The sequence below is a fragment of the Vicia villosa genome, unplaced genomic scaffold, assembly GCF_029867415.1.
Source record: "Vicia villosa cultivar HV-30 ecotype Madison, WI unplaced genomic scaffold, Vvil1.0 ctg.001616F_1_1, whole genome shotgun sequence".
Classification (NCBI taxonomy): domain Eukaryota; kingdom Viridiplantae; phylum Streptophyta; class Magnoliopsida; order Fabales; family Fabaceae; genus Vicia; species Vicia villosa.
This window is the reverse complement of record NW_026705674.1, coordinates 411,577-432,808: the sequence shown is the minus strand read 5'-3', so window position 1 is coordinate 432,808 and position 21,232 is coordinate 411,577. Positions and strand designations below refer to the sequence as shown.

At 40.4% G+C, this 21,232-nt stretch overlaps 2 protein-coding genes across 2 annotated transcripts; one reads left to right on the top strand and one right to left on the bottom strand.

The window, feature by feature from the left end:
• The first annotated feature begins 11,812 nt into the window (after window positions 1-11,812).
• LOC131636007 (uncharacterized) lies at window positions 11,813-12,166 on the top strand. The gene has a single exon (XM_058906637.1). The coding sequence runs from the start codon at window positions 11,813-11,815 to the stop codon at window positions 12,164-12,166; it is 354 nt and encodes a 117-aa protein (XP_058762620.1).
• A 3,243-nt stretch (window positions 12,167-15,409) lies between these two features.
• Window positions 15,410-16,499, bottom strand: LOC131636012 (uncharacterized). The gene is made up of 2 exons (XM_058906641.1): window positions 16,382-16,499; window positions 15,410-16,293 (listed from the first exon to the last, which is right to left on the bottom strand). The coding sequence occupies exon 2, from the start codon at window positions 16,225-16,227 to the stop codon at window positions 15,541-15,543; it is 687 nt and encodes a 228-aa protein (XP_058762624.1). The 5' UTR covers window positions 16,228-16,293; window positions 16,382-16,499; the 3' UTR covers window positions 15,410-15,540.
• Between the last annotated feature and the right edge of the window lie 4,733 nt (window positions 16,500-21,232).

Here is a 21,232-nt window from a genome sequence, read left to right as displayed (position 1 = left end):
AGCCATGGTATCACTTAGGGAAATATTCATAAGACAAAGAGAGGTACACGAGGCAACCCTGAACGAAAGAGACCATTGGAAAAGACAATACACAATTGTTTCTACGGCAAATGAGCATGTGAGCATGGTTCCCAAGATGCTTGAAGAATATGAGAAGTGTCGTGAGAATTATGACAAGCTAGTCTACTTGTGCAATGATTTAATTCTAAACATTCCAAAGGGTTTAGAAAAAGCGGAGTCTTCTCCCATCATCCTTCCCAAAGAAGTGAAGGAGTTCTTGGAGCTTTGTAGGAGCATGGTGGACAACTTCAAGGAGGACATTCATAGGCGTTCTTAGTCATTTATAGTTTTATTTTTTTTTATTATTTAGAAGTTTTATTTCTATGGGTGTTTATTTCCTTTCGCAATGTTGAACAATTTAAATTGTACTTTCTTTCAAGTTTTTTTGAATTAATAAAGTGTGTTTATTTCCGCATTATTCAATTTCTTCGCAATTATTCACCAAAAAGAATTATTCAAAAAAGAGAAAGAAAAGGTTCCTACTACAAAAAAAAAACAAGAAAAAAAAAACAAAAAAAGAAATAATATATATATATATATAGACATATATGTTAATATATAAATATATATAAATATATTATAATAACAATGTGGATAAGACATGAGCATGGCATTTGCATATCATTCATAGCACGCATAGCATGGCATTTCTTTTCAAAACATTAAAAGGAAAACTGTCTTCATCTCCAGTCACGCCATTGCAACCCGATCACTCATCCAAACAAGAGCTCAGAAGAAGAAAGCAATGGAACAATTGGAACAGAATCAAGCCGCCCTTCGTGAAGAAATGACCCAGCTGAAAGGTACTGTTGAAGACCTCAAGGGAGGAATGACCCAAATGCTGAGCTTCATGAAAGACCTCAAAGATAAGCAAGACAAGGCTAAGGAGGTTCAGGATCAGTATGAGGAGATACCTCAGGATGGCAACCCATTGTTAGGGTATGTTCGAGGTCATGACCCTCACAAAACCAATGCTCACGCATCTAAAAGGGTCGCTACGACCCATGAAGAGGGAGAGGCTTCTCGAGAAGGGTTTATTCCTACTGCTCAGAAAGAAGGGACGTCTCGCACAGTTCGCATTCATGTCAGTAACCCCCTTAGGGATGAAGACTACTTGGACTTGCAATATGGGGACAATGAGGATACAAATCAGGTCCCTCAACCCAAGCTGACTCCCCCTAACTCTGGGGATGACTCTAAAGATAGCGGACAAATCAAGGCGCTGGAGGAAAGGTTAAAGGCTGTGGAGGGATATGATGCCTTCGATGTGGATACCTTCGAGATGAGTTTAGTCCCAGATCTGACTATACCACACAAGTTTAAAGTTCCGAATTTTGAGAAATATAAGGGACTCACCTGCCCGAGGAATCACTTGCGCATGTATGTGCGAAAAATGGCCGCTTATGCTCATGATCAAAAACTGATGATTCATTTCTTCCAAGATAGTTTGAGTGGAGCATCGGTCGACTGGTACATGCAGTTAGAAAAGTCTCATATCCGAAGCTGGACCGACCTTGCTAACACATTCCTGAAGCAATATAAGTACAATTTGGACATGGCGCCCAATCGGATGCAACTCCAAAATTTGTCACAAAAGAAAGAGGAATCATTCAAAGAGTATGCACAGAGGTGGAGGGAAATGGCTTCTCGAGTTCAACCTCCCCTGTTGGAAAAAGAACCGGTGGATATGTTTATGGCCACACTGCAAGGGCCATATTACGATAAGATGGTTGGAAGCGTGTCATCAGGATTTTCAGACTTGGTAGTCATCGGTGAAAGGATTGAGAACGGAATCAAGAATGGGAAGATACAAGGGGCATTATCTGGATCCTATCAGGTGAAGAGGCCTACCCCCAACTTCACAAAGAAGAAGGAAGGAGAGACTAATGTTGTAGGGCATCAGGAAAACAGACCTCCCATGTCATATCCACCACAACAAAACCGGTTTCAGGGAGGACAAAGGAGATTCGATCCGCTACCTACTTCCAAGAAAGAAATTCTGAAATATTTAATAAATGAATCCTTGGTAGAAGTTAGGCCACTGCCACCTCTTCCTCCAGGCAAGGTTACACCCAACTACAAGCCGAATGAAAGGTGTGAATTTCACGCCAATTCTCCCGGACACACCTTGGAGAAATGTTGGGCTTTTAGACACATAGTTCAAGATCTGATTGAGTCAGGGGCAATCGCCTTTGACAAACCCAATGTGAAAAAAAATCCGATGCCACACCATGAAGGCGCAGTCAATGCAATAGAAGTTGTCAATGAGCAAGAGTTGGTTCAACAACGGAACTCCCCCATAGATGCACTTAAGAGGTATCTTCTTATAAAGGGGTTTATCCTAGAACATAACGAAGCTTTCAAAGACACCTTGCAAAGGCTCATGGATCAAGGATTGATCCAATTGGAGGAACACCCTGAGGAGGAATATGTGGCGATGGTGGAAAGAAACGAGCCTTTAATGATACATGCACAAGGGGCAAGGAAACCATTGATTATTCCATGCTCTAGACCACCAGTGATGATACCTACGCAAGAGCGTACCAAGATCATCCCAATCAGAGGACCATATCCTTTGGACAAGATGAAAGCGGTACCATGGGAATATGAGACCGATACTAATACTGCAGTATCAAGCATCGTTGGACCTGGGGGCATGACCCGTAGTGGGCGCATATTCAAAACTGCGCAAGCACAGCCAACGTCAAGTGAAAACTTGACACAATCCAGAGAACAAGCGGTTGTAAGACCAAGTGATGGAATTGAACCTAAGGATAAAGAGGCTTCTAACAAGGACGCCGAAGAGTTTCTCGCTCTGATTAAGAAGAGTGATTATAGAGTGGTGGATCAGTTGCAACAGACACCATCTAAGATATCGCTCTTATCACTATTGATACACTCTGAGAAACATCGAGATGCTCTAATGAAGATCCTAAACGCTGCCCATTTAACTAAGGACATCACAGTCAATCAATTTGACGGAATGGTGGCCAATCTAACTGCTGGGGCATGCCTAGGTTTCAGTGACAATGAGTTACCCCTACAAGGAAAGTCACACAACAAAGCCTTGCACATCTCCATGCAATGTGGGAAGGCTCATCTGGCTAGAGTTTTGATCGACACAGGGTCATCTTTAAATGTGATGCCAAAGGCAACACTTGACAAGATAGCCTTAGAAGGACTGGTAGTTAGACCAAGCCGTCTGGTGGTAAAAGCTTTCGATGGATCACAGAGTCCGGTATTGGGGGAAGTGGATCTGCCTGTTGTAATTGGTCCCCATACCTTCTGCATCAACTTCCAAGTAATGGAAATTGAGCCAGCTTATACCTGCCTACTAGGACGTCCCTGGATCCACGCAGCTGGGGCAGTCACCTCCACCCTCCATCAGAAATTAAAGTTTGTGAATGGGAACTCCATAGTGACTATCAATGGAGAAGAGGATATATTTGTCAGCAATCTAAACTCATACAGATATATTGAGGCTGGAGACGAAGCATTGGGTACCGCATTTCAAGCTCTAGAAATTGCAACCGCTATCACACTACCAGTGGAGAAGATAAGAAGGGCGGTGACATCATGGAAGGATCTACAAGACACAGATGCTAAAGGATGGGGCAAGCTACCAGAGGTGTCTGAGAAGAAAGACCGCTCAGGGTTAGGATACCAACCCACCAAGGTCACAAGCATTAAGAAAGAGGAACGACCATTTCCCCCAATAATGCAAACTTTTGTGACTGGCGGGTATGAACATGTGGCTATGGTGTCCAACCAGGATTCTTGAGAAGGGACGTCCAATTTCATTCGAGAAATCAGGCCAGAAGAACAGCTTCAGAATTGGACAAGCCTGGAGATACCGGAGATAGTTTTCATTTCAAAGTAATTTGCTTTTGTGTGTTTTATTTCCCTTTTTAATAAAGAAAAACAATAACGCTCGTGCCTCGCTCGAAGCATAGAGCTAGTTTGTAAGGGCCCCATTTACTTTCAAGTTCGAAGTTTATTAATAAAATTGTCTTTGCATTTTGGTATTGAAAACATTGTCTTTTCTCGCATTTATTCCTTTTCCATTTCTGAAAATGACAAATAAATTTCTTGCACAAACAAAGCACGTTCACATCTGCATACTAAAAGAAAACAAAACATAAAACATGTGCAGATCACCTTCTGACACCACCGATAATAATACTGCTGAGACTCTATACAAACTCGAGGCTCTCGCTAATCAGGCTAAAGAAGGGGATGAGGAAGACGATGAACTTCCGGAAGAGTTGTCAAGGTTAGTGGATAAGGAATCCAAGAGCATGCTCCCTCCACAAGAAGCCATTGAAATCATAAACCTGGGAACGGATGAAGAACCCAAGAACATTAAGATTGGGGCAACGCTAGGTAAGGACGTAAAAGCAACGCTAATCAAGCTCCTCCACGAGTATGCAGAGATTTTTGCTTGGTCATACCGTGACATGCCGGGGTTGGATACAGACATCGTGGTACACAAGTTACCTCTCAAAGAAGGATGTGCGCCGGTCAGGCAAAAGCGCAGAAGGGTTCGACCAAATATGGACAGTAAGATTAGGGAAGAAGTGCTCAAACAGTTCGATGTCGGGTTTCTTGCTGTGGTTGACTACCCACCATGGGTTGCGAACATAGTGCCAGTTCCTAAGAAAGACGGGAAAGTACGCATGTGTGTAGATTACAGGGATTTAAATAAAGCAAGTCCAAAGGACGATTTCCCACTACCACATATAGATATCTTGGTGGATAATACAGCACAAGCTTCGGTGTTCTCCTTTATGGATGGGTTCTCCGGATATAATCAAATCAAGATGGCCCCTGAGGATATGGAAAAGACCACCTTCATGACATCCTGGGGCACCTTCTGCTACAAAGTGATGCTTTTTGGATTGAGAAATGCAGAGGCAACATATCAAAGAGCCATGGTCACATTATTCCATGATATGATTCACAAAGAGGTCGAAGTGTATGTAGATGATATGATCGCCAAATTTGGCACAGAAGAAAAGCATATTACAAATATAGACAAGCTGTTTGAACGCCTAAAGAAGTACAAGCTGAGGTTGAACCCGAATAAGTGCACATTTGGTGTAAGATCGGGAAAGCTGTTGGGATTCATTGTAAGCCAACGAGGTATAGAGGTTGACCCTGATAAAGTAAAAGCCATACAAGCGATGCCCGTTCCAAAAACAGAAAAAGAGGTACGAGGTTTCCTGGGTCGATTGAATTACATCTCAAGGTTCATTTCACATCTAACAGCTACATGCGAGCCTATATTCAAACTACTCAGGAAGGATCAACCTATCAAGTGGAACGACGATTGTCAAGTAGCCTTCGAAACTATAAAGAACTACTTACAAGAACCACCGATACTTTTACCTCCCGTACCCGGAAGACCGCTGATCATGTACCTCACAGTACTTGAAAGATCTATGGGGTGCGTACTGGGGCAACAAGATGAAACAGGCAGGAAAGAACACGCTATCTACTACCTCAGTAAGAAATTCACGGACTGCGAATCTCGGTATTCACCATTGGAAAAGACATGTTGTGCCCTAGCATGGGCCTCCAAACGTCTAAGGCAATATATGCTGAATCATTCCACATGGCTAATATCGAGAATGGATCCTTTAAAATACGTGTTCGAAAAACAGGCGCTCACGGGTAGAATTGCAAGGTGGCAAATGTTGTTGTCCGAATACGACATACAGTATGTAACTCAAAAAGCAATAAAAGGGAGTGTACTGGCAGAGCACCTTGCTCACCAACCCCTCGAAGAATACCAGTCTATGAAGTTCGACTTCCCTGACGAAGACATCATGCTAGTAAGAGACTACGAAATACCGGGACCCGACGAAGGGCCCGAACCGGGGTTGGTATGGAAACTCATGTTCGACGGCGCCTCAAATGCACTAGGACATGGCATAGGGGCAGTATTGACATCTCCAGATGACCGACACTTACCCTTCACTGCAAGGTTATGTTTTGACTGCACCAACAACATTGCAGAATATGAAGCATGCATATTTGGATTAGAAGCCGCAATCGATCTAAGGATCAAACTCCTTGATGTATACGGAGACTCAGCATTGGTAATCCATCAAGTTAACAAAGAATGGGACGCTCGAGATGCAAAACTAATCCCATACCGAGACCTTATACTGGAGTTAACGGCTGAATTTGATACTATCACTTTTACTCATATCCCGAGGGAAGAAAATCAAATAGCCGACGCACTAGCAATGCTCTCCTCTATGTTCAAGGTGACCTGGCCAAACCATGAACCACGGATAACTGTTAGACACTTCGACGAACCTGCCTATTGTCTTGCGATTGAGGAACAGTCCGACAACAAACCATGGTACCATGACATTAAAAGGTACCTGGAGAAACAAGAATATCCGGAGAACGCCTCAACAATTGATAAGAAGACACTAAGAAGACTAACATCCAAGTTCTTCCTAAGTGGAAACATCCTGTACAAACGGAACTACGACTCGGTGTTATTAAGGTGTGTGGATAAAAACGAGGCCAGGGAGATCATCAGGGAGGTACATGAAGGAACCTTCGGAACTCATGCAAACGGACATTCAATGGCTAGAAAGATACTACGAGCAGGGTATTACTGGTTAACAATGGAGGCCGACTGTTTCCAATATGCAAGGACCTGTCACAAGTGCCAGATCTACGCTGACAAGGTACACGTACCACCAAACCCGTTGAACGTTCTGAGTTCACCATGGCCATTCGCAATGTGGGGAATCGACATGATAGGGATGATAGAACCTAAAGCTTCGAATGGACACCGATTTATATTGGTTGCCATAGACTATTTCACCAAATGGGTCGAAGCTGCCTCTTACACCAACGTGACGAGACAAGTAGTCACTCGGTTTATCAAACATAATATCATATGTCGGTATGGGGTTCCAAGCAGGATCATCACCGATAATGGGTCAAATCTGAACAATAACATGATGAGGGAGCTGTGCGAGGAGTTCAAGATCGAACACCACAATTCTTCACCATACAGGCCTAAGATGAATGGCGCTGTCGAAGCTGCGAATAAGAATATCAAAAAGATAATACAAAAGATGGTGAAAACGTACAAGGATTGGCACGAAATGCTCCCATTCGCCTTACACGGTTACAGAACCTCGGTGCGTACATCTACAGGGGCAACCCCCTTCTCCCTAGTCTACGGTATGGAAGCTGTCCTCCCAATCAAAGTGGAGATCCCGTCACTAAGAGTCATAGCTGACACAAAGTTAGAAGAATCGGAATGGGTAAAAACTCGTTTTGATCAGCTTAATCTCATTGAAGAAAAGCGACTGACAGCTTTGTGTCATGGACAACTCTATCAGAAGAGGATGAAAAAAGCGTTCGATAAGAAGGTCCGACCTCGAACCTACAAGGAAGGCGACATTGTCCTCAAGAAGATACTGTTACCTCGACTCGACGCCCGTGGAAAATGGACACCTAACTACGAAGGTCCATACATTGTAAAAACGGTGTTCTCAGGAGGGGCATTAGTCCTCACTACAATGGATGGGGATGAGCTACCGCACCCAATCAACTCAGACGCAGTCAAGAAGTACTATGCCTAGCAAAAGCAGGATTACCGGACATAAGCCGAAGGCAAACTACGAAGGATAAGGGGTCGTGCAATCATCTACTTCTGAAGTCGAAGGATTATTGGGGCCCTCGATAACAAAAGAAGCAACGGCAGTATTAATATCATTTCTATTTGTCATTTTCTTTCTTCGCATTTCTGTACACTCGCCAGTTCAAGGCAACATCAATAAAATTTCCTTTTTTGCATACTACGCTTCATTTCTAATTTCAGTACCATTTGCAAAGGATAATTTATTTTTATAAACTTTAACATGGATTTAACATGAGAAACTTGCAAACTTGCAACACAAAAGCAAAAGACAAAATCTCCGGAAGGCTACACACACCTTGCACTGGTGTTACCCCAGGTTGATCCTTTCACAAAAAAAAGGAGTCGGCAAGTCATTCGAATACGAACTGAGCCAGAATTCACAAACAATTCAAAAGAGGTTAAACAAAGGCAATGGGTGATAAGGAGATGAGTGATAAGGAGATAAGGTGTCGGGGTTATCATACATACATCATTATCATACATTCATCAGTATACATACAACCTATACATGTGTAAGCATTCGCAGATACGCATTATACAAACAACAGGGGCATGTGCATGACGCATAAGCATGACGCATACGCATTTACAACACAAAATGCTACATAGGTAAATTTCGTGATAACACTCGCGAATAACCCTATTGGTGGTACAGGTAAATTCTGCGATAACACTCGCAGATAACCCTGGTGATACAGGTAAATTCTGCGATAACACTCGCAGATAACCCTGGTGACATAGGTAAATTTCGCGATAACACTCGCGAATAACCCTATTGGTGGTACAGGTAAATTCTGCGATAACACTCGCAGATAACCCTGGTGATACAGGTAAATTCTGCGATAACACTCGCAGATAACCCTGGTGACATAGGTAAATTTCGCGATAACACTCGCGAATAACCCTATTGGTGGTACAGGTAAATTCTGCGATAACACTCGCAGATAACCCTGGTGATACAGGTAAATTCTGCGATAACACTCGCAGATAACCCTGGTGACATAGGTAAATTTCGCGATAACACTCGCGAATAACCCTATTGGTGACACAGGTAAATTCTGCGATAATATTCGCAGATAACCCTGTTGGTGCAGGTGAACTTGCTAGAATTATAGCAAGCAATCCTATTGGGGTCCACAAACTACGGGAACTTACTAGAACTATAGTAAGTGGGGGTTCACAAACTGCGGAGGCTTGCTGACCATAGCAAGCCAATTACACAACCAACGGAAGGTCCTCGCTATGTAAGACTCAGGCTTTAGCAGGACGATTCTCTTCACTCACACTCAAGCTCGAGATAAATTTAGGGGTCTTCCATTATTTAATAACTCTTTGACTCGAAAAGCGTGAGACCTGCGTATTCTCACGCTGTTCAATCCAAGGTAATTAAATAGGGGCAGCTGTCATACCCCAAAATTTACCCGATGTGACTCTCGTTTCAATTTATTAAGGGCGTTAAAAATTAGGAGCCATAGGGTTTAGTATACCTATTATTAAACTCGCTCTCTTATAAAATGCCCGTATAAATTGGTGGAGGTGTGAATATCAAACATTTGAGGTCCAATTCAGTTTTGGCCCATTTATTTCATTCAATCTTTTTTATTATTATCTTCTCTATTTATTCTTTTATCAAATGTTATTGGCTAGTTACAATTAGTATTATTTTTAACCTCTAACTCAGATTTTTATTAAAATTATTAAAATTATTAGTATTGGTTTAAATAATTTAACTATTGTTAATATTTTAGATAAATACTAGTATTATTAATATTTTAGATAATAATATTGTCTTAAGTACTTCTATTAACTAATATTATCAAACTCTATTAATCCAATTAATCACTATTAGAACTTTAGCTAATATTAATGTTTTTTTAAATATTATTCTTAATTGTTATAATCAGAATTATGGGGAAATTATTAACTAATTAGTTTTGGTTAATTAACTAATTAAGTGGATGTTAATTAGGTTTTGGATTATTTTTTTGGTCTGTTAGTGCTTTTTGGTCCAACACGTTTTTGCAGGTAAATGGGCCGGATTAGGAGTCTTGGGGCCACGGATCAGATTATGGGCCACGGAGCAAGATACGAGTCGGGTCAAACCAAACCCGGTTCCTGTTCATTCTCCCTTCCCCAGCGTAAACCCTAACTCCCCAACTAGCATCACCAGCGGCGGCCAACACACAAACCCTAGCTTCAATCTCCGCCCAGGCCCATGAGTCTCCAAATCTTAACAAATTAAATCAAATTTTAACAAACAAAAATTGAATCGAATCTTCTCATTAACTCAGAACAAGATTACAATCACGAATGAACAAATCTGAATCAAAACGCAAATTAAATCTAATTTGATCTAATCTTCCCTAAAATAAATCTAAGACCTAGACTATAAAAGAGAGAAGAAGAAATTAGAAGAAGGATCGGATTTTTCCAGAAAACCCTAAAAGCGCCGCCGCGAAGACCTTATCGTCGCCAACACCTGCGAATACGAAAAGAGGATCAGGAGAGGCAATTGGAGCTAACACGATCCAAAAAATCAAGATAAAAGGTAACTTCGATTGACTTAGCTTAGGATTACGCTTCGAGTTGTTGCATGTGTGTTCTTGTTTCAGATGAATGTTTGTTGATTGTTGCGTTTAGGTTAAAAGTTTGTTTGGGATTAAAATTCTTTGGGTTTCTGGGTAAATTGGATGAAGGTTTGAAGGTTCCGGTTGAAGATCAACCGGAAACCTGGGTTTGACGGTGGTTTTGAGGGTGGGGGACGGCGGCACACGGTGCTCGCTTCCGTGTTCTTGGGCTTTCATTCTGGGTTTCGGAGAGAGAACAGATGAGAGAGAGAAAACTAGAGAGAGAAAGAAAAGAGAAAAATGAGAAGAGGGAAAGGAATTGCCAGGTGATAACCTCACCTCTGTCGCGATGAAGAACGGACACGTGGCCTCATCATGGCCACCTGTCAGCGCTGTTGAACGTGATTCAACGCGCAATCTCTTACTGTGCGCCCTATTGTAACAACATGCAAGCCGACGGATGATGTTGACCCTAGATCTAACAGCCACAAACCTGAGGGAGCACCATAACCCATACACCTGCGTAGCTTCTAACTCATACGGACCAAAACCTAATGGGCTCAGCCCGATTGCTATCCAAACCTCCTAAAACTACTAACCCATAATAAAACACACCCCCCTTGTTAATAAAAAATGAAACTTAATTAAATAATTTTGTTTTGTTTAATAATTCATTAGTTAATTGGTTAATTAAAATTTATTGATTCTAATAATTCATTAATCTTTATAAATTTTGCTAATGTTAATTAATTAATTTAAATAAGCTTCAAAAAAATGTTTGATTATAGATTTTACCACTTAGCTTAATTTCTCCTCAAACCGACTAAATATATTGGCCGTACTAGACGAGAAATAAAACTGTTCTGATTAATTCACAATTTACTTGCCCTTAATAATTCCCTCCTTGACCCGATTGAAACCATCAGTCGCTTTAGACGAGAGATAAAATACTTAAAAATTAAAATACAACTAATTTGCTGCCCGCGATGATCGAATCTATCGGTCTGAGTAACCAGCAATGCCAATAAATCTGTTAGCTATACCGATTGAATCTATCGATCGCCGCATCTGACAGTAACAAATTAAATCAAGGTTGTACGCCAACCTCAAAACACTTTCACCCTTCAAATCAAATTCAACTACGATAGGCTATTCAAAAAAAGCCTCTAAAAACAATTTCAAATCACAAATTCCACCATAAGGCGTACAACCTTGTCCCCGAACTACGTGGACTCTGATCCTCCATAAGGAGGTACGTAGGCATTTGGTAATAAGGCGAGTCTCCCCCCTAAAAATCTCAATTCAGTCTTAAACCTTATTTTCGCCATAAACCTTTATCTTTAAATGTTAGCCTTTAGGAAAGGGTTGAGGGTGCCTAACACCTTCCCTCAACCTGATTATAATAACTTACCCTGAATCTCACATCACTGCGTAGGGTTTCCTATTCGCCCTTCAGAATAGGTGGCGACTCTAAAACCTTAAATTTTAAGCAGGTTGCTACACCGACATTATGGGAGTTCATCATGTCATGGGAACCGGTAAATACTTGGGGCTTCCATTTATGATAGGGAAGAGCAAGAGCTCTATTTTTTCCTTTATTAAGGACCGTATTTGGAATTGCATCAACTCTTGGAAAGGGCGGTCTTTATCCAAAGCTGGCAAAGAAATCATGATCAAATTGGCTCTACAAGCTATACCGGCTTATATCATGAGTATCTTTATCCTTCCGGATGTGGTGGTAAATGAGATTGAGAGGATGTTGAATTCTTTTTTGTGGGGTGGAAGATCTAATAGCAAAGGGATAAGGTGGAAGGCTTGGGATAAACTGACTTGTTCGAAAGATGTGGGTGGCTTGGGTTTTTAGATTTTAAGGCTTCTAACTTGGCCATGGTTGCTAAGCAAGGATGGTTTCTTATGGCAAATTCACATGCTTTAGTGTCCAAAATTTTTAAAGCAAGGTACTTTTCGAGAACTAATTTATTCGAAGCTAAGTTGGGTTACAATCCTAGTTATGTTTGGCGGAGTATTTGGAAGGCCCTAGAGGTCCTTATTCTTGGGTGTAGGTGGCAGATTGGTGATGGTATAAACATAAGGCTTATGAATGAACCTTGGCTGCGGGGAAGTAGAGAGGGTTGCTTGATGGGACCTCAAAACCAAGGTGTGTACACTTTAACCGTTAATGATCTTTTGTTGCCTAATGTTAAACAATGGAATATACGAGTTTTATGCGATTTGTTTGACTATTTAGTTGTCAGAGATATCCTACATGTTCCGTTGGCAGAAGAAGTGATAGAAGATCGCTTGATTTGGAAAGAAGAGGTTAACGGTAATTATAGTGTTCGGTCGGGTTATAGACTTTGGAGGAAGCGTCAGGAAAGAGTTGACTCGGAAAGTGGAGGATTAAATTGGAGTAGTCTTGGGAAAATTACAGCCCCAAATAGAGTAAAACATCTTATTTGGAGAATTTGTAGTGATTGTCTCCCGTCAAGGGTGCGCCTCATTCATTACCATGTGTCGTGTACTCCAACCTGTTAGCTTTGGGGGAATAATTATGAGGGCGTTTGGAACATATTTTTTATTGTTTGGAAACTAACTCTTGTTGGAAGACGGCAAGACTTCTCGATATTATATCCTCCTGCCTCCATACTTTTCATGATATCAAGTCCCTTATCCTTGACATTTATTCTAAGAAGGATAGGAAAATTGCGGGGAGAGTTGCGGTTATGTTGGAAGGTTTATGGAAGAATAGGAATGACTTTGTTTGGCACAACGAGAAGGAAGATGCATCTAAGCTTGGTTGACTAGCCTTCCACAAGTGACAAGATTGGTTTCTAGCACAAAATCTTTGGGAAACACATTCAAATAACAGAGATTTGGTTACTTGGAGTCCACCTTCTATTAGTTGCTTCAAATGTAATGTGGATGCCGCCTTTAATCAGCGTGTCGTAACGATCATGGTAACTTTATTGGTGCAGGTACTACTTGGGATAGTTGCACTTTCTCCGTGTTGGAGGCGGAGGCCTTAGCCATTAAGGAAGCTATCCAAGCAACCTCTAATCTTCATAACCTACCGGTGATTTTTGAGAGCGATTCTCAACAGGTGGTCAAAGCCATTAGTTCCAATTCGAATGGTAATTCGGAGTTTATTTCAATTATAAATTCAATTAAGTTGTTGTTACTAGAATTTCCTAACTTTGAGGTTAATTTTATAAAGCGTCAAGCGAATATGGTTGCTCATACCTTAGTTAAGGCGGCCAATTCTTAGACTCGATACTATATGTTTGATGAGATTCCTCCTTGTATCACTTCATATTTGATTAATGAAAGCAGTTAAGTTAGTTACTATCCAGAAAAAAAAAATTCTATTTATAGTTAAAGAGAAAAGATAGTAAAGTGTTTTCAATATTATAATGATATAAATGGCATATTTACAAACATAAAACTTAATAATATTTTCTTTTACAAATAAAGTTGAAATTTTTTTATTTGACAAAATAAAAATGAAATAAATCTTTTTTAAGTGTTCATTTATATATTATATTAAATCATAATAAAAAACATTATATTTAAAATATATTTATAATACAATTAAAAGTGGATACTATTAGTAAATAGTATTATAACTTACAACAATTAAAATAAAAAATGTACAAAACTTTAAGATATAAATGAAATAATGAATAAGTGATCAAAAAAAATGAAGTAATGAATATAACATGAAAAAAAATTAATTACAATGATGAAATGGAAATTTTTAAAAACATTTATAATTTTTAATTTAAATATGTATTAAATTTAAAAATATATATTAAATTGCATTAATAGTATGAATTTAGGAAATAAGTTATGTAGTTAATTTTTATTTTTAACCGTGAGATGTAAGTTATTTTTAAATTTTTATTTAAAGTCATGATATATTTTTACAAATTTTATAAATATATACTAAATTATAATAAAAGGTATATATATTCTATTTAGAGTTTAAAGGTGGTGCCTTGACAGTGTAAACTAATTTTACACGTACAATCAATTAAAATCCTTACATTTGTCATGTCATATTAGTTTTTTTAAATTAAAATTGTGTTTTAATTGAATACATGGTTGTGATTGGTTACCTTGTAAGTGCATATCTCTTTTTCTCTTCTATTTATAAGACATTTATATTATCATTAAAAGCAGGTTATATGTTATTTATATGACATAAATGTGTGATTGAAAAAAATAGTGAACTAATTTTTAGGTTTTTAATTAATAAAAAATTAATAATGAATTTCTTTTCATTCATAAAATTGTTACATTTTTACTTTGTGCATTTTTTGAAATATCTTGCAATTTTTTATAAATAAAAAGTTCAATTTATTTAGAGTAGTAATATAAAACTAAATTTGGTTTTATAATGACAAAAAGATATTAGTAGAGTTAAAGAAAATTGTATCATCTCTCAGAAGAAAATTAAAATTTTTTATTTATGATTTTCAAAAAACAAAAAGATATTAGTGGTGTATAAATTTATGGATAGTGATAAGTCTAGTAAATAATAATATTACTAATATTGTTTCGATGATAATTTATAATGGTTTTGCCACTGTACAATGAAAAACTTTACAGTATTATACATCTTTTTCTGATTTGTATCCTGTCTATTATTTTTTATTATTAAAGAAGTTTTAATATTTACTATATTACAAAAAATTGAGATATATTCTATCTGTTATGAATAAATATTATTGTGAATGCTCATATATATTCTTATCTTTCATCTTTATATTTCCTATTAAATGGTATAGTAAGGTTATGATTTTGAAAATTTCTTTACCCACCTCCCTATGGGGGGTCACCCCCAGCGAAATTCCCAAACTACCCTGCTTCAGAAATGAACTTCCGAAGCGCTTTTTTTTAAAAAAAATTTCCTTGATTCGGAAGTTCATCTCCGAAAACACCTCATGGGGGGTGCGTTCGGAGATGAACATCCGAAAACACCTCATGGGGGGTGAATTCGGAAGTTCATTTCCGAATTATGCAGAAACTGTGTTTTTTTTTATGTTTTTTCTTAAACGCAACCGCGTTTTAATTAAACGTTACCGGCAAATAAAATAAACAATAGATAGACTGAAAACACTAATATGATAAATAAACAAAAAAAAATACTAATATGAAAATATTATATACAAACCGAAATAAATAAAAATAGTGTGCTAAATATACAATCCAAAATCAAAAAATGAATAAACCCCACCACTACTGGGTGTGCCTAACCCGCTCACCCTGGGCCCTCCTCTGCCGCCTGTACCCCGCCGCACGGCCCGCATCAGTGACGATGATCTCCATCACGGCGACTGCCTCTGGTCCGCCCCGATGAATGACACCTCGATCCAACGCGTCCCGCCCAAGCATCTCTATCCGCTGGCAGATCGGAAGGAGATCAATGGCGTGGTCATCCTCCGCCTGCCGGTTCTCCAGGATTTCCTCGTGTGCTGGCCTAGGAGCGCCGGGAACGTCAGGTCTCAAGAGAGGATGGGACACCCGGTAGAACCATGTGACGTACCCCTCCACACTGTGCCAGTCCTGGGTGACCCGCATGCGACGGTACTCCTCCGGTACCACATGATGCTGCCACTCCTCCCATATGGCAGTGAGCTGCACTCTGGTCACTGTGTCAGGAGCAGCCTCGAAGGGTGACCTGGGTATGATCTGCACGAACCCAAACTGCCGCATGCACCGCTCCGGGAGATACCGGACCATGATGCCGGTCCCGCATGCCAACCAGCCTGAATATAGAGCAACCCCGTCGAAGGGGACAACCTGAGCATAGTCGGCGAACGGCCTCCAGGTGACGTCGTCGTGCATCGTGCGGTCCAGGTACAGGCGGTATGGTCCCACCGCATCGTTCCCCCTCTGGAGGGCGTATCTGGCGGCCCTGGGCATGGCGTCAACGTACGCAGGATCGATGTGGAAGCCGTGGATGCGGGAGAAGTAGGAGATGATCCAGCTCTGAAACACAAATACGATAATGTATTAAAAATAAATACGAAACATAAATAAATAAATAAATACGAGAATGTGTTAAAATCAAACGTACCGTAAGCAGAGTGCAGGATCCGACCAGCTGCCTCGTCCTCCAGTTGGAGGCCTCATTCAGCTTCTGGTAGAGATATGCCAGAGTAGCTGCCCCCCAGTTCCACTGGTGAACGGTATCCAGGTCCATGAAATAGCGGAGGTAGGTCACGTCGACGTACCTGGCGCTCTTGTCCACAAAGCATGCAGCGCCTACCACATGCATGTACCAGCACCGAAGATCGCAGCCGCGGTGATACTGTGTGAACAGCTCGTCACCCGCAGCCTCGGCCTCGGCAGCCGCGTCCAGATGGTGCTCAAAATAAGTCTTCAGTGTGGTGAACCGGATATGAGGCCCAGATGTCGTGGCGCACTCAAAGTGAGCAACCTCCTCCTCCATGCCCAGATAGAGCGTCATCCACTCGATGGCCTGGACCCTCTGGATCCGGGAGTGGTCCAACAGCGGCCCCCTAATCGGCAGGTGGAGAAGACACTGCACGTCGTGCAAGGTGATCGTCATCTCCCCAACCGACAGGTGGAAAGATGACGTCTCCTTGTGCCAGCGCTCCACAAATGCCCCCTGCATGCCGGTGCTGATGGTGGTGTACCCGGTCATGCAGAGCCCGCTAAGCCCTGAACCTCGCACGTGGTCGTTAAACCACTGAGCTGCTGGTTTAAACAGACCGAAAATCTTCCTGGAGTGGTTCACCATTTTCAATGGCTCTCTCTCCTGTTAAAAAAAACAAATAAGCGAGAAATAAACGGTAAAATTATAAAAAATGGTGACAAATAAACGGCTAAGTTAAAAAAAATACCTCTCCCTCCCAGATCCGCCGAGCGACGTGATCCTGGTAGTGAATCAGCAGGGAAGTGTCAAAAGGCCCTCCCGGAAAGCTATCCACCTCCTGCTCCTCCTGCTCCTCCTCCTCCCCGACTGGAGGGTCAACATCCGGTATGACCTCCTCCTCCTCCTCATCCTCATCCTCCTCCTCTCGCTGGCGGGAAGAAGATACCCAAGCCAGCCTACTCCTAGAGCCTGAAGCAGATGAACTCTCCACCAAGTCTTGTGGAACGCGGACACGGCGTCCCCGTCCCTGCCCCCGTCCCTGGGTCGACGCCAGCTGCGCCGCCGCCCGCTCGCGTCTAGCCGACGCAGTCTGGGACTCTCTCCCCTGTCTGATGCGTGTTGGCTGGTCTGACATGATCCTGTAAACAATCGAAATCGATTAATATGCGAGACAAATGAAAAAACAAAAAAAATGAACTTCTGGTACAGTTCGGAAGTTCATTTCCGAAAACTGGGATGGAGGTGTTTTCGGAAATGAACTTCCGAAACACCCCCACGCAGAGCTTCTCTGCAACCTCCAATGGCAGACCCAAAAACCTAAACCAAATCCATTTTTTTGCCTACTAAACATCCTAATATCAGTACTAAGCTATCTTAATGTCATTTTTTCAGATTCTAAACACCCTAATATAGTTTAATCAAATAGATCTAAAACTTGAAAAAACAATGATAAACTTACCAATTAGTGTTTAATGATGAGTTTGGTTGAGTTTGGAAGAAGAGTTTGGCTACTTCACACTTGCTTCTGCAGAAATTTCGCCTATGGAAGTGTTTGATGATGATTAGGGTAAATGATTTGGGGGAGGGGGAGAGTTCTGCTTAATCTGCAGAACGCGTTTTATTTTGGAAGTTCATTTCCGAAATTGTAGTTTCGGAAATGAACTTCCGAAATAAGACATTTTTTTCAAAAAAAAAGGCGCTTTCGGAGATGAACTTCCGAAAACACCTTTTCCATGCATTTCGGAAGTTCATTTCCGAAGTCAGGGGTATAATGGGGTTTTCACTAGAGGTGGACTAGAAGATAGGGAGGTGGCCAAAGAATTTCTCATGATTTTTTACATTCCTAATGTCCTATAAATAAGGACCACATTGCAATGTAAAGAAGAACTTCTTGAAGAAGATAATAGAATACCACTTTCTCTCTTACTTTCTCTACTTCATCTCTATATTGTTTTCGTTAATTTCATAACACGTTATCAGCACGAAGCTCTCAGGTATGATTCTTTCGCTTTGTATATATATATATATATATATTTTTTTTTGTGATTCCAGAAAGCATAAACATTATGCATAATCAGGTGGTCCCAAAATGTGTAAAGTTATTATCAGGGCCGGTTCCGATCTTTTAGAGGCCCTGGCCTAATAATAAATGGACCCCTAAAAAAATTTAAGCAACTAACCTTAAATTTTAATTATATATTAATTTTTAAAATATTAAATAATAAAATATTAATATATTTAAAATTTATGTTTAAAAAAGAAAATAAAATTAAAATTTATTAAAGAATAGAATAATTAATTTTAAAATCAGTGTTAAGAAATGGATGAAAAAGAATAATATTGCTGGAATGGTTGATAGTTAGTTTTTTTTTTTTGGTTACAAATAGGAAGAAGGTTGATAGTTAGTTACACCATTAACTCTTTGACATGATGTTCCATAAATATTATATAAACTTGGTTCCATATATTAGAAACTAAATATGAATAGCCGAACCAATGCAAAGATTGTCATCTTCACAAAATACCTTATTCATCAGAAAACAAACATCCAGTTTCCTGAATTACTGCGATGGATACAAACCCCCTGCTAGGGTTTGTTATCGGTAGCCATGCACGTAGTGAGAAAGAAGACCCCAGGGACCGCCCTACGAAAAAAGTTAGAGATAAAGATGGAGATGAAAGTGTAGATCATGGGGGGATTCAGTTAGTGAAAGAAACAGGTATGAGATCATACTTGGATATGGTTGTGGGGGTGGAAGGAGGAGAAAATGAGACGGATAACTTTGAAGGATCGGAACGGGAGAGTGACGATGAAGGAGCGGAGGAAGAAGAAGTGGAAGCTATAAGGGTGGAGGATCAAATGATAGGAGGATACGAATGTCCGCTGTTCATACTATCGAAAGCAGAAGAAAAGAGAATCCAAAAACCTTGGAAACGTGGGATCATTGTCAAGCTGCTGGGGAGAAGGATTGGATACAAGGCTTTGGAGACTAGGTTGAAGCAAATGTGGGTGAAAAGGGGGATAATAAACATTATAGACCTGAGTAATGATTATTATCTAGTTACTTTCACTCATGATCAGGATCATAACTACGCCATGATGAATGGCCCCTGGTTCATATATGATGATTACCTTACCGTTAAGGAATGGAGCCCTGATTTTCATCCACAAAGTGACACTATCAAAACAGTTGCGGTGTGGATACGGATCTCAGAGCTGCCAATAGAATACTATGACTGTAGGGTGCTGCACCATATCGGAAACAAAATTGGAAAAACTGTGAAAGTTGATAAAAATACTGTGATGCATGCTCGGGGGAAATATGCACGAATATGTGTGGAGGTGGATTTGACAAAGGCTTTGGTGGCAATGTTCATGATTAAGGATAGGAAATATAAGGTGGAATATGAAGGGCTGCACCTTCTTTGCACAAATTGTGGAAAGTTTGGGCATTATATTGAGGGATGCCCAACAAAAGGTAATACAAATCAAACTAATCATGTAAGTGGTGAAGGAGATGCTACAAATCTCCATCGTCAAGGAGGAGCTTTGTTGGGAAGTGATAGTGCAGGACCTTGGGTGGTGGTGCAGAAGCAGCGAAGGTCGAGGAAAGGGAAGGATAGGGAAGGAAACATGGGGATAGATGGTGGAAGAAAACAACCGAGTATAGAAAAGACGGCAGGGGACACAACTCCGATGATAATTAATAACAATACCATATTGGGAGGATCTCGCTTTATTGCTTTAGACAATGATATCGAAGCCATAATGGAGAATATTCCAATTATGAATGACAATAGCAATATTGGATCCCAAGACAATCATGAGGAGAGAGACATGGAGAATACCGATGAGATATCAATGGAGATAAATATGGTAAAAAATTTGTCTATCCAGGGCACAACAAATGGAAAGATTACAACGGGTAGAAAAAGTCAAAACAAAAAGGAGGATCTGGATGAGTCAGCAAAAGCAAAGAATGTGCGTGGAAAAAAGAAATTGAAGACAGATAAGACTTTCGTTTTGGCTACACGAGGAAGGATTTTGGCGAAGGAAAAATCAAGTGGTATAAGCAAAAAGGGTATTGAAGGTATGTTTGGAAGGGCTGATACTTGGAGTAAAAAATCTACAGAAGAACCTGACCTTTATAATCTGAAACAAAAAGATGGCTCGAAAAAGACGACAGAAGACCCCAACATTAATGTGACAACTGATGTAAACAATGTGGGGGATAACATCCTAGTCCATGGTGTTGAGCATCATAGGACTGCAAAACCTCCTGACCCTCATACAGAAGTTAGTCAAGTAGCAATTGTGGGAGAAGATGGGATACAAATTGTATCCTCCTGTGGTAATGATATTAGCCATGATAGTGATACAAACTCTAGTATGGAATTCGTCAAGGAAACACCGTTGGGTGCTTGAGGTGGTTTGACTTGCTTATTATTTCTTAATGATGTACACATCCAATAAGATTATGGTGTGGAATGTTAGAGGTGCAGCTAACAAATCCTTTTATAGGTATTGTAAACAATATATAGATACCTACAAACCTTCTATGTTTGTGGTGTTGGAAACTAGGTGTGATCCAACTTCTTTAAGCAACCCTCTTAAGAAGATGGGATTTGATAACAGTCTGTTTGTGGAGAATAGTGGCTTCTCAGGTGGCATTATGGTGGCTTGGAAGCCAAGCTGCATGAATGTCCATTTTTAAAAAAAGAATAATCAGTTCATTCATCTTCGTATTCAACCTGAGAACGCGATAGAGTTCCTGTTTACTGCAATATATGCAAGTCCGCAAGAGAGTA

Bases quoted from the DNA above. Each gene is read 5' to 3' on its own strand.
- LOC131636007 (XM_058906637.1), top strand. From the start codon at position 11,813: ATGGGAGTTCATCATGTCATGGGAACCGGTAAATACTTGGGGCTTCCA.
- LOC131636012 (XM_058906641.1), bottom strand. From the start codon at position 16,227: ATGCCCAGGGCCGCCAGATACGCCCTCCAGAGGGGGAACGATGCGGTG.